This window comes from Monodelphis domestica, chromosome 4 (genome assembly GCF_027887165.1).
Source record: "Monodelphis domestica isolate mMonDom1 chromosome 4, mMonDom1.pri, whole genome shotgun sequence".
In the NCBI taxonomy this organism is placed as follows: Eukaryota; Metazoa; Chordata; class Mammalia; order Didelphimorphia; family Didelphidae; genus Monodelphis; species Monodelphis domestica.
In genome coordinates, this window is record NC_077230.1 from 410,274,859 (window position 1) to 410,288,923 (window position 14,065).

General features: G+C 45.4%; 1 protein-coding gene across 1 annotated transcript in view; it reads left to right on the forward strand.

Annotated features, from left to right (window-relative positions):
* Nucleotides 1-14,065, forward strand: part of LOC130453919 (multiple epidermal growth factor-like domains protein 6) — a 221,608-nt gene that overhangs the window by 101,701 nt on the left and 105,842 nt on the right. Inside the window, exon 4 of the mRNA XM_056795969.1 lies at nucleotides 7,145-7,249. Within this exon, the coding sequence (XP_056651947.1) occupies nucleotides 7,145-7,249 (105 nt within the window). The remainder of the gene's footprint in view (nucleotides 1-7,144; nucleotides 7,250-14,065) is intronic.

The following is a 14,065-nucleotide window of genomic DNA, read 5'->3' on the forward strand; positions in this document are numbered from 1 at the left end:
TCACATGGAATTCCTCCACTTTATTATTCCTTTTAGCACAATAGCATTCCATCACCAACAGATATCACAATTTGTTCAGCCATTCCCCAATTGAAGGGCATCCCCTCATTTTCCAATTTTTTTTTGCCACCACAAAGAGCGCAGCTATGAATATTCTTGTACATGTCTTTTTCCTTATTATCTCTTTGGGGTACAAGCCCAGCAGTGCTATGGCTGGATCAAAGGTCAGACAGTCTTTTAGTGCCCTTTGATCATAGTTTCAAATTGTTCTCCAGAATGGTTGGATCAATTCACAACTCCACCAGTAATGCATTAGTGTCTCTTGGGCAACATTTGTTGCTGTTTGTTGTTCAACTGTTTTTTAGTCATGTCTAACTCTCCATGTCTCCATTTGGGATTTTCTTGACATGGATTGTAGAGTGGTTTGCCATTTCTTCCTCCAGCTCATTTTACAGATGAGGAACCTGAGGCCAATAGGATTGAATGACTTGCCTAGGGCCACACAGCTAGTAAATGTCTGAGTCTGTATTCAATCGAAGGTCTTCCTGACTCTAGACCTGGAACTGCCAGCTGCACTAAGTACCTGCCCCTGTATGGTCCTCAGTTTCCTCATCTGCCAAAAAAAGGATTAAACTTGATGACCTCTAATTTCCCTTTAGATGACTCTAAATTCCTTTCAAGCACTAAATCTATGGAGCCTCTGACCCCTCTGCTGTGTGTGTGTGTGTGTGGGGAGAGTCAAAACAGAGAGGGGAAGAAATGATTGCATTCTGAATCTCTGATTATCAGGAATAGGACTCTAACGGCAGGGCAAGTAGATGAAGAACAATCTAACTCGTTTGTCTTTGGAACACTTGCTCTGCAGGGATTTCTGTCTTGGCAGGGTAGCTCTAGGACATGGTGCCCTCCACTATTCCCTCTCCCCAGTGCCCCAAACCATGTGGATTTGGGGGAACTGAGCCGAAAAGGGCACTTCTCCCCCTACTTCCAGTCACGTCTCTCCTTGCCTGGTGACTGTTAGGTTTCCACCAGATGGGCGGCTGGTCAGGAGGGACAGCGTTTGGAATGAGTTGGTGGTCTCAGTCCAATCAGCAATTGTGGAATAAATGGCTCCACTTTTGTAGTTGTGGGAAGCCTGGTTCCCCCAGAGGAAGACTGTAAATATGTGGTTTGCAAAGTTAACCCTTCGCCGGGTTCCCTGCCGGGCTTGGAAATGGAACCAGAGCCTGGGCTCCAGCAAGGGGACAGCCAAGTTCCAGTTCCTCGGATGCTCCCTGCCATTTTATCTTCTCTGGGTCAGGCCTTTACTATTGAGTGGGGATACCGAGGCAAAATTGGGACATTTTCTGCCTTCAAAGAGCTGACATTCTTCTGTGGAGAGACTCCACGTGTCTGAGCGCCTACGAATCTAAAGACAAATGTGAAGGAAATAGTTTCAAAAGGGATGAAAGGGAAGGGGGGATCAGGAAGGGGCTTGGGGAGGAGGGCGTCCATTGCCAGTGCTTAAGAGAGGGAGAGAAGGCGATCTCTTGGGTAAAGATAGGGAGGTGGGAGATGGGAGATCATCCAGGGGCAGTAGTTAGCAGGCCAGTCTTCCTGAAAAGGGGAGAACCTAAAGGGGGATAGATAAAGGGGAGCTTGATTGTGAAAGGCTTTAAGTCACTTAACCCTCATTGTCTAGTCCTTTCCTCTCTTCCACCTTGGAACCAGTATCTGGTATTGATTCTAAGAAGGAAGGTAAAGGTTTAAGGGGGAAAAGTGATATGATAAATAAATGGCCAAGGGAGCCATAGACGTATCAATGCTATCATTTAAAGGAAAGAGGATAGAGAATCATCTTTTCTTTTTTTAAAAGAAGGAACTGAACTTCTCAATTTTTTGTTTCCATCGATCAAGAAGGCCAAAAGACTGTCTTCCATTTTCTAAAAGTCAACAGATGCCAGAATCTGACTGAGGCTTCCTCAGGTGTAGAAATGAGGAAGAAGAAATGCTGGACATTCATAGACTTCCAGTTTGGTTCAAGGAACTGGCCAGAAAGCAGATAGGGGAACTGACATTTATCTTAGGAGAGAGCCCCTGGCCCTTAAGTAGAAGCAGAGCCCTGGGACATGGAGAAGAATTCGAGAATATGGAGTCCTTTTAGGCTTTCTTCCCTCCAAACTGGAGATGAGTAATTGGGGCCTAGCATAAAATATTCAGGTTATTCTTTCCAAAGAGATTTATTGTAGTCCCTACCTGGATTTTAGCATGACATTTGTTAGAGTCATAGAGGCTTTGCTTGGGAGCATGTTGGGGAGATCTGGGATAGTTGGTGGATGGCATAGTTCAATTTGTTTGGAATTGGTGGAATGGACAGAGCCAAAGATTGGTTATTAATGGCTCTGATATCTGCTTGGAGGAAGATCTCCAGTGGAGTTCCTCAGGGAGCGGACATCGTCCTTGAGTTGTTCAACATAGAATCATAACTTTAGTATTCTAGGAGACATTAGATAGCATCCTTTTTCTCTTTCTTTCTTTTTTTCCAAAGAAGAATCTCTTAGCTGCCATCTTAGGATCAGATGAAATACATTAAGACATTAAGCTGGGACCAACCATTACCATGTTGGTTGACAGAAAATCTGAAAAGATCTTGATTGGGCTAGAGCATTGGGCTCTACGTAGATGGAATTGAATAGGGATTAATGTTAAGTTCAACTCTTTGGTTAAGCTTTGATCCTGGAAGAAATAGAGAGTTAGGAAGTCAGAGTTCAAATCTGGCCTTTCAAAAAACTTACTAGCTGTGTGACCCTGGGTAAGTTCCTTCACCCTGTTTGTCCCAGTTTCTTCCTCTGTAAAATGAGCTGGAGAAAGACCTGGTAAAGCACTTCATTATCTCTACTAACAAAACCTCAAATGAAGTCACAAAGAATTGTGGTCATGGGCAAGTTGACTTCTGTCTGCCTCAGTTTCCTCATCTTTCAAGTAGGGATAATAATAGCACTTCCCTCCCTTGGGTGTTGTGAGGATGAATTAATACAATCTATGGAAAGTGATATGTGAATGATAGAAGAAAGATTCATGTCCATCAATGGTACTGGATGCCACCCTGAGCCCTTCATTAGGCAGCTTGGTGGCCCTCAGTTCCCAGGGGCCCACCATTTTGGTATAGGATTTTAGTGAAGACCCTTGATTGGCTTTGACCCCTGGTGGCCCTCAGTTCCCAGGGGCCCACCATTTTGGTATAGGATTTTAGTGAAGACCCTTGATTGGCTTTGACCCCTGGTGGCCCTCAGTTCCCAGGGGCCCACCATTTTGGTATAGGATTTTAGTGAAGACCCTTGATTGGCTTTGGCCCCTGGGGGCCTTCAGTTCCCAGGGGCCCACCATTTTGGTATAGGATTTTAGTGAAGACCCTTGATTGGCTTTGACCCCTGGTGGCCCTCAGTTCCCAGGGGCCCACCATTTTGGTATAGGATTTTAGTGAAGACCCTTGATTGGCTTTGGCCCGTGGGGGCCTTCAGTTCCCAGGGGCCCACCATTTTGGTATAGGATTTTAGTGAAGACCCTTGATTGACTTTGGCCCCACTTCAGCTCAGAACTCTCATACTCAAGCAATCTACCTGCCTCAACCTCTCCCAGGAGCAAGGACTAAAAGCACAGGCATACACCAACACTCCAAGCTCATCAGAAGTTTCAGAGTTGGAGAACTGTGATTATAATGACTGAAGTTTTCTTCAGTAATAGCAGGTCTCCAGTTTCTCTTCCTCAATTTCATAGACCAATTCAATCAGGAGACGGAGTATTACGATGGAAGCTCCATGAAGACAAGAACTCAGCTGCTCAGTACAGACCCTGTGGTTTGTAGAACCTTTGAGTATTTCTTCTCTGACATCACTGCCTCAACTGGGAAGATGTCCTCTTCCAAGATGTATTAGATGCTTTTTTAGACCTTCCTTTTCCCCAGACTCCCATTCAACCCCTGTCTAGCAACCTGATTTTCCTCTGCTCTGGGGGTTCTACCTGCTAGGGATAAATCAAGGTCCCTGAAAGGGATAGGGTGGGAATGCCCACCAGTCCAACAGCCTTGAGGATTCCTGGTGCAGAGGACATACGGAGGACACAGATGAAGAGCCAGATTGTTGGAGAGAATGGAAAGTTCTTTGGGCTGATACTTTGGGGCTAGGCTAGGCTTGCTTCCTTCTTAGTCCATTGTCCTAAATACTTGGTCCCCTCAGACAGAAGACTTTTCTGTGCCCTGGGAAACAGGACGTAGGGAGGGGGAAATTCTACAGTTTTTGAAATGGGAGAATTCTAGGCGAGTTAATCAGAAGAAATTTTTGCCCAAGGTTGTCCTGAGTCCAGGAATGGGCCAGGGAGTCAATTATGTCCATGATGCTTTGTAACTGAAGCATTTTGCTGCTGCTCCTCACAACCCTGGTTTGGTGACAGACTCCTTCTCCATTTTCTGATGCACCATCTCCTTTCATCTCTCTTTTCTCCCTTGTTCCAGGTCTCCTTTCTCTATTTTGCTTTCTATAGCTACATTTTCCTCCACTTCTTTCTGGTAAACACATGTGCCCTCTTGAGGGAGAGATGGAATTTTGGGTGGTTTAGTGGGAAGGATGCTAGATTTGGAATAAGAAATCATAAATTATACTTCTGGTTGTGATATTTCCTAGCTAGAAACAGTTTTAGTGGAAAGCAGGCTTACTTTGACTCCAGTGTGCTGAGACAGTCAGAGAAGTTGATGCGACTATGGGATACTGCCTTGGGCCTCAACTTCCTCCTCTGTAAAAAGGACTTTTTATTATTAGATGATCTCCGTTTCCCTCTTGCTCTGAATCCTGCCAAATGAGAAGTGTGCGAAGGGCCAAGTTTAACTCGGGGGAGCAGATACTAATGGCGGGTGAGGTATTTGGGGCAGGGGTCGATCCCTCCTAGCAGGTGTCTTCTTGGAAATGAGATTCAATCCCTGAACAAACTCTAAATAAGCAAGGGTTTGGGGGACCCAGAGAAGCATTTCCTGCTTCCTTTGGCAATGGTCAGTGAGGGCTGTGATGAGCTGGAAGGAAGAAGCCAAAGGGGAGGGAAGAAGAGCCTCAGCATAATTTCATGGGAGTTAATTGAGAAATGATTGCTGGAGGAGAGTAATTGTGGTGGCAATGGAAGGGGAGTCTCCTGATGTGAGGATGAAACACTGTGTGTGGGGAGGAAGGAATGCTGGATTAGACAGAGACGGGAAGAGCCTGGTATCAGTCCTGTCTTTGTCACATACTATCTGGGCGACCCTGGGCAAGACCCTTGGTCTCAGAATGGCCCAGGTGACTCAGATGCTCATTTATAGAATGACCATTAATCCATAGATAATGGATTTTTGTTGTTGTTGAGGGGAGAGGAGAAGAAATGATCCTGTAGAGTAATTGGCATTCCTACCAAAGAAGATCCCTCCATTGACGCAGATGGGCGTCTGCCCTACAATTTAGAGCTTGCCTTTGTTATGAAGAAGATAAATGACTTGTCTAGGGTCATATGGCCAAATGAGCCAGAAGGAGGACTTGAACTCAGGTATTTCTGATTTTGCAATTGTAGGCACCACCATCTCCATCACCACCATCAATCAAGTCCATATAAACTAAATATAGCTAGAGTAGGGTAGTATCGAATATAATAGTCTAGTCTAGTATATAGAATAGTAGATATAGCTAGATCAAGCTTATCTCACCTTAGAAGACATTTATAGATCGCCTTAAGGTTTACCAAAGACTCTCCTTACTCTAGCCTGATAAGTTGGGTAGTCCAATTAGCACTGCCCCCATTTTATAGATGCAGAAACTGAGAAGAGTCTTGTCTAGAAACAGAGCTAGTGTTAAAGTGAAGCTTTCTACCCAAATCTTCCTGACTTTGAGTCTGACCCTTTTCCTCTTGTATTGCTAGAATGCTTTCTCCTTCCTTCCCTCCTTGCTCCCCAAAGATGCTCAAACGACCTCAGAAGGATCATTCCATGTACAGATGGACATGCCAAGGAGGAAAAGGGAAAAGCAAGCAGGGCCAAGGGAAAAGCAAATTATCGATCGGTCCAAGTGATAGTAGAGGGCATGTAGCTTGACTCCCAGTTGGGTACTCTCTCCACCAGGCCACCATGACAATGAGAATCCTTTGTGGGAAAGGGGATCTTGGGCTATTGATCTAGAGCTGGAAAGGACTTCATAGGTCAATCATCGAGTCTGACTCCCTCATTTTATGGACCAAGAGACTGAGGACCAGAGAAAGGAAAAGATTTTCCCAAGGTTACATAGGAAGTAAGTAGCCCGAGATCACATATGGGTCACAAATCATCGGTCTAGACTTGAGAGGGATCTCAGAAGCCCTCTAAATTTATTGATGAGGAAGCTGAGACCCTGGGATGTTAAAGGACTTATCTAAGGTCATATAGGTAGTAAACAGAAAAGCAGGGCTTGGGAGAGGAGATTCCTTGATTTGTTTTATTTTCTTATATTTCACTGAATAAATATGACTTTTTCTCTCCCTCCTACTCCCCCTCCCATTCATTTATTAAAAAAAAAGAAAAACAAAACCGTTGTCAGAAATCAGCATAATTAAGCCAATCCAACTGCCCCCGTCAGCTCTGCCCAGAACTGGGTGTCTGCCTCCCTCTGCATCCCGAGTCCATCACTTGTCTGCCAGGGGGGCATTCTTCATTGTCTGTCCTTTGGCTTCATGACTGATCATAGTTCTTCAACACTGCAGAGTTAATTTTTCCTTAGCGTATTATTGTCATCATAGAAATTGTTCGCCTGGTTGTCCTAATATGTTCTCTTTCCCAGACTTCCCCTCCCTCATGGATGTTGCCCAGGGGCCTGGGTTCAATAGGGAAGCCAGGCAGTCCCCAGAAAGCCTAGTGGGTCTGTCTCTGAGCCCCTGCCTCTCCGTGGTGCACCCTGGGTCTTCTGCTTTTCCCGTCCACTAGGTCCTTTGAGCCATTTTTTAGCTCTCTTCTCTCAGCCCTTCCCCTGGCCCCCGGTCCTTTGTCAGGCTGTCCCCTTGACCGGCATCTCCAGGAGCAGAGGAGCTGTGGAATGTGAGGTCCCCCTGCCTGCCAGTGACCTGCCCCAGGGGCTCCCATTCCCTTCTCATGCTTCCTCCTCTCTCTCTCTCCTGCCTCCAGCTGTCTGCAATTACGGAGTCTGTTTCAATGGAGGGAACTGCGTGGAAGGGTCAGCCCAGCTGTGTCACTGCCCCCCTGGATTCCAGGGCCCCCGCTGTCAGTATGGTGAGTAGAATCCAATTCCTGCCTCCCCCCACCCAGACCCTCCCAATGCAGGCTGGCCATGTTGGGCCTCACGTTGGGGGAGGGTGGGGAGCCATTGTTACTATGGGAGAAATTGTGGTTTTGATCCTTCTTTCCTGAGGCAGGTTGTTCCTGGGAGCCCTTTGCTTGTTTCTGGTCATTGGCTCCTTTCTAGAATTTCCTTCGTGGCTTGAACACTGTGTATGCAAGGGCTAATATTTTCCTCTTTTGAAAAATTGGCGTCATCCTACCTGTACCCCCTATTTTTTTAAACCCTTAAAATTAATACTGTGTATTGGTTCCAAGGCAGAAGAGTGGTAAGAGCTAGGCAATAGGGTTAAGTGACTTACCCAGGGTCACACAGCTAGGAAGAATCTGAAAGGCATTCATTCATTCATTCATTCATTCATTCATTCATTCATTCATTCTTTCACTGAGGGAGAGAGATCACTCTGCCCAGAGACTGAGCCTGAAATGTTGAGGGAGACCTAGTTTTTTTAAAACTCTTACCTTCCATCTTGGAGTCAATACTGTGTATTGGTTCCAAGGCAGAAGAGTGGTAAGAGCTAGGCAATAGGGTTAAGTGACTTACCCAGGGTCACACAGCTAGGAAGAATCTGAAAGGCATTCATTCATTCATTCATTCATTCTTTCACTGAGGGAGAGAGATCACTCTGCCCAGAGACTGAGCCTGAAATGTTGAGGGAGACCTAGTTTTTTTAAAACTCTTATCTTCCATCATGGAGTCAATACTGTGTATTGGTTCCAAGGCAGAAGAGTGGTAAGAACTAGGCAATGGGGGTGAAGTGCCTTGCCCAGGGTCACACAGCTGGGAAGTATCTGAGGCTAGATTTGAACCCAGGACCTCCCGTCTCATAGCTTGGCTCTCCATTCCCCGAGCCTCCCAGCTGCCTCCACAGAGTCTTTTCAGGATCAAGAGCCTCAGGTTCTGGCAGCTCCCATCTTCCCTGTGTGAGAACAGCAGCTGCCTCCCCACTTTGCCAGTGGGCTTGCAGGGCTCTGAATGCTGAGTCAGGCGGCCCATGGTCCATTGCCAATTTCTTCATGGCCGGTCTCCCCCAGGAACTTTAATTATGGCTACAGGTGGAAATTAAGAAATGCTTAAAGGGCCATTAAATCTCATTTGTCTAATCCCTTTGAGATAGCCTGGGCTCAGCTCCTGGATTCCATTTAGGAGGACCAGCCCAAGGGGAGGGAAGTAGAGGTCTGGGCTGGTGTGGTTGCTGGTGTTTTCTAGGAAGGGATTTTCCAGTGCATACTTGTGACTCCTGCGTGGACCCTATGGGCAGGGTTCTCATGGAGAGGGTGTCTGTAAACTTTGGGGGGCTTCCAGTTGGGTTATTCCTAAGCAGATGCCACCTGGCTTCTTGGGGGGGGGGGTTAGATGCCCCAGAATGCCTCAGCCTCAGAAATCTTCACTTCTTCCAAAAATTTGGAGCTGACTGACTTTTTACTTACAGGGTATCCCTTTAATTCCTCTCCCCATCCCTACTTTTTTTCCCCCAAAAACCCTCACCTTCCATCTTAGAATCAAGACTTTGTATTGGTTCTAAGGCAGAAGAGCAGTAAGGGCTAGGCAATGGGGGTGAAGTGACTTGGCCAGGGTCAACCATCTAGGAAGTATCTGAGGCCAGATTTGAAGTCAGGATCTCCCATCTCTAGATCTGGCTCTCAATCCACTGAACTATCCAGCTGCTCCCTATTGCTTCTAATTGGAACATAGATTCCCCTTCAGGGAATCTGGGTTCCTGAAATTACCTTTGCCACCATTACCCATCACCTTCTTCCAGAAGCAATAGATTATGGCCGCCTTCTCCACTGCCCCTCTCCCCTGGCGAGGTGGACAGGATCACCACCTCTGCCTGCATGCCCGTACCTTTTGGATGAGTTTGTTTTAGTGTCCCTGGAATATGGGGGTCCACTGAAGGCGCCAGGCATTTGTAGACTCCAGGGATGTATCAGAGGGCGTGGGACCATGATGGATGGATGAGTGGGGTGGGATGGGGGTTGCTAGGCAACCTCTCACCTGAGAAGAAACAGCATGATCCCTTCAGCTGGCATCCTGGGATTCTGTATGAACAGAACTCAAGGAGGCTTTGGAGATCATCTAGTGTGAGCCCCTCATTGTACAGATAAAGAAACTGAGTCCCAGGGAGGATCATTGACTTGGGTAATAAGTGGAAGAGTTGGGGTGCAAGCCCAGGTGTTCTGAACCCCAGAGCAGCAATCTTTTCACCTACTTTGTTCCAGGCACTGGGCAGCCCCTAAAAATACAAAGACGAAGAATGAAATAGCCCCTACTGTTAGGCGATTCACATTCTACTGAAGGAGCCAGTATGTACATAAACATATAAGCATAGACAGAATTTCCACATATGTAAATAGAAAGAAAAGAAATACAAATATATGTCATTGTTCAGTCATATTTGACTCTTCATGATCTGTCCCATTTGGGGTTTTCTTAGCAAAGATGTTGGAGTGGTTTGCCATTTCCTTCTCCAGATCATCTGACAGATGAGGAAACTGAGGCCAACAGGGTTAAGTGACTTCCCCAGGGTCATACAACTAAGATTCTAAAGTGGTCTTCCATTTCCTTCTCCAGCTCATTTGTGTAAGATTAAAATTAATATCTAATAACTCCAAGTATTATATTTTATAAGATTTATTAATAATCACTTGAAGCAGAAGAAATAAAAAAGATAAAAGTAAAAGCCTGAGTAAAGAGAAATTTTTCCAACCAAGTTGGAGAGAGAAGAGAGAACTAGAGGCAGGGTTACAGAAACTATCTCCGCAATGTAAGGACTTAACATGAGGACGAAAGTGGGATTCTGGGAAATGGAGTCCTGGAGTACAGAAGTCTAATTACACATTTGGCAGATGAGGAAACTGAGGCAAATGGTGTTCAGTGACTTCCCTAGGGTCATACAGCTAGGAAGTGCCTGAGACTGGATTTGAACTCAGAAACATGAGTCTTCCTGACTCTAGGCTGAGTACTCTGTCTACTATCTGCATTACAAATATAAACAAACTAGAGAAAAGAAATACAGGGTGGTCTGGGAGGGAGGGCACTAACAGTTGGCTTCATGCAGAAGATGGGGCTTTAAGAAGAAAGGGAATCTAGGTGGTAGAGAGGAGGGAGGGCATTCCAGGTATGGAGGTCAGCTAATGGAAAGGCACAGAGATGGGAAATGAGTGTTCTATCAGTGACTAGCACCTGGCATGGAGCCTGACACATAGAAGGTGTTAAAGAAATACTCCTTAGCATGTGATGGAATGTAAGCTTTGTGAGGGCAGGGATGGTTTCATTTTTGTCTTAATGTCCCCAGCATCTAGCACAGTGTCCGGCACATAGTAGGTGCTTTAAAAATGCTTGTCAATGAATTGATTTGTGGACTCCACAAATGATCTCATTTTAAACTGGAAGATGTACTTGTCCAGGCACAGAGGTTTAGGGGGATCCCTCCTGTTCTCCTCATTGTTGTCTGGAGGGCAGGGAAGTGCAGGGTGCTAAGGTTCCCTCTCTAACTCTTACTAGAGAATTATTCTGATCTAACGAAATGGACGAGTCCCCAAACTTGGAGTCCATGCCTAGAAGCTTTCAGGTGACATCATTGAAAGCATTTCCAGTTTAATTCAAATCTGTAGGTGGGAGTTCTGCATGTGGGAATTTGGTGTACTGGGGGATCCTCAGATACTGGAATGTCTGCCATTGGAGAAAGAGACAGAGAAACAAATTGGGGGTGGGTGGGAGAGGAGAGGAAGAGAGAGAGAGAGGAGAGAGAGGGAGAGGGAGACAGAGAAACAAAGATGGAGAGAGACAGAGAAAAGAAAGAAAGAAGAGAGGAAAAGGGAAGGAGAGCAAGGGAGAGGGAGAGACCCAGAGACAAATGGTGGGGGGAGAAAGAGAGAGAAGGGAGGGGGAAAGGGGGAAGGAAGGGGAGAGAGAGGAAGAGGGGGAGAGAGAGAAAGGGAGAGAAGGAGAGGGGAAAGAGAGAGAGAGGGAGAGAGAGAAGGAGGGAGGGAGGGAGAGAGGGAGAAAAAGAGAGAGAGAGAGGGAGAGAGAGGGATAAGGAGAAGGAGGGAGGGAGAGGGAGGGAGGGAGAGAGAGATTTCTGTGTGTGTTGGAGTGCAGTACAATTCTTCATGCTCTCCTTCCCATAGGATCATGAAATCAGCTCCCCATTCCTTCCTGAATGGTGAGATTTGGGCACTACAGGCTCTGAACACATTTGGGAATATTTAGCTAACCCCCCAATTATAATTGATTGCAGCTTTGAAAATAAAGACCTTTTTTGGTTCCCCCAAATTCTTTCACTTTCAAAAAGAATGGAAGAGGGGGCAGGGCAGATGCAGAAGAACAGGGGGACCGTCTGGTTTTGACCTGGGGATGGCAGTCAGGCTGCCAGTCCCACCTCGGGCCCCTGCCCACCCACTGAAGCAGAGAATAACAAGTGAGTGATTTGGGCTGGAAAGGTTACTCCTGAGGGGCCTTTATTGTCTGGCCTGGAAAGCTTTTTTCTTCTTTCTTTCTTTCTTTCTTTCTTTCTTTCTTTCTTTCTTTCTTTCTTTCTTTCTTTCTTTCTTTCTTTCTTTCTTTCTTTCTTTCTTTCTTTCTTTCTTTCTTTCTTTCTTCCTTTCTTCCTTTCTTCCTTTCTTCCTTTCTTCCTTTCTTCCTTTCTTCCTTTCTTCCTTTCTTCCTTTCTTCCTTTCTTCCTTTCTTCCTTTCTTCCTTTCTTCCTTTCTTTCCTTTCTTTCCTTTCTTTCCTTTCTTTCCTTTCTTTCCTTTCTTTCCTTTCTTTCCTTTCTTTCCTTCCTTCCTTCCTTCCTTCCTTCCTTCCTTCCTTCCTTCCTTCCTTCCTTCCTTCCTTCCTTCCTTCCTTTCTTTCTTTCTTTCTTTCTTTCTTTCTTTCTTTCTTTCTTTCTTTCTTTCTTTCTTTCTTTCTTTCTTTCTTTCTTTCTTTCTTTCTTTCTTTCTTTCTTTCTTTCTTTCTTTCTTTCTTTCTTTCTTTCTTTCTTTCTTTCTTATCTGTGACAAGAGGCAATGGTGGGGGCCAAAGGGACTTATGCTGGCATCACACTCCAAACTCATGCCACTGAGTGTCCGAGAGCAGTCCAGAGAGGGGGGCCAGGTTATCAGGGTCTACCCATCTGAGAAGAGAGCCACAGCCTCAGACTCATTCTGTCTTCCCTGGAGCTGATGTGGGGCAGACCAGGGAGGAGAAAATGGCCCTAGTCTTCTAAGGGAAGCTATGCAAGAAAATGGTGGTAAGTGAAGTCAGAAGCCAGGAGGGGGAGGCAAGGTGTGACTGTGTGAGGACTCAAGTACTAATCTCACCTGTGTGACAGGCAGGTCACCTAACTTTTCCAGGCTTCAGTTTCCTGGTCTGTAAAATGAGATTGGATTGACTGAGTGATCTCTAACATATAACATAGCAGCTCTAAATTGTTGAGTCTATGGATCCAAGTTCAAATTCTGGATGTGCTAATGACTAGTTATTTGAGGTATAAGGGTGAAAAAGGGGTTATTTTATAAAAGGTTGGGCTGGATATTAAAATAGGGTCACCAGGAATTTAATTTGTTCCAAAGAGATTTATTTATAATTTATTTACAAAATACAGAAAGAGTGAGGTAAGAAAATCAGAGAGGGGATAGGGTAAGAAATCTAGCCTAAGCACCAAATAATTTACTCCTTGCCCCTGGCTCAACCTGGGCAGGGAGAGTTAGTTTCAGCTGGCCTCAGCAAAGCCGAGGACCTGGGGATGTCTCTCTCAAGACCCAAGAGGTAGGTCTCACCTGAGTTTTGTCTTTTCAGAAAATCCAGGAAAGGAGTCAGCTTTTTCACTCACCACATGTCAGTTCAAAAGGAAGAGATTTAAGAACAGCTTCACCAGGAACAGTGTCTCAGGTCCAGGCAGCAGATTCTGCTTCAACTGAAGATCTCAGACAATTCTCCCACAAATCTCAGCCGATTCTCTCACCACAGGAAGTTGTAACTCCCTTTTAAAGACACTTTCTTTTGTATCACTTCCTGTGCCTCCCCCTAATTTTATGCCTACTGATCACAGTTGAAGCTTTGCTTTAGGACTGCCCAAGGGCAGTCAGTTTAATTCCAATTCATCACCCACTATTGCACAGGTGGGTCACAGACCTCCCCCACTAAAGTGTGAATGTGGTGTTTATACCTTTGGTGATTAAATCTAAAAATGGGCAGGGGAATTAATTTAATTTTCACAATGTGGGGGGGAGAGTTAATTAATTTCATTTTCACAGTCAGGGGAGAGTTAAATTTCATCTTCACAGAGTCTGAGTAAGTCACTCAACCTCTGCTTATCTCAGTTTCTTTATCTGTAAAAAAGAATGAGTTGAACTCAATGTCCCAGAAGTGTCTTTCAGCTCCAAATCTATAAACCTGTGACCCATATGAGCCTAAGCTTAGCAGGATAACCTTAGGATTTCTCCCCACAGCCATCCTCTCTTATTCTGATGTGGTTGGGACAGATAATCTTTAAGGAAGGTCCCTTCTTGCCCTGACATTCTATCAGACAAAGCTATTCAGAAAAGAAACCAGGAGCAAGGCAGGAGGGGGGGGGATCCTTTCCTTTCCCACATTCCACATTCCAGCCGAACTGGAAGTTGTTTTCCAAATTCAGAATTCCATTTTCCCACCTCTAATTATTTGCACAAGTGGTCCCCCATGCCTGGAATATATCCTTTTTTCACTTGCTAGTCAACATTCATATCCTTCATTCATATCATTCATCCTTTCATGAAGACTT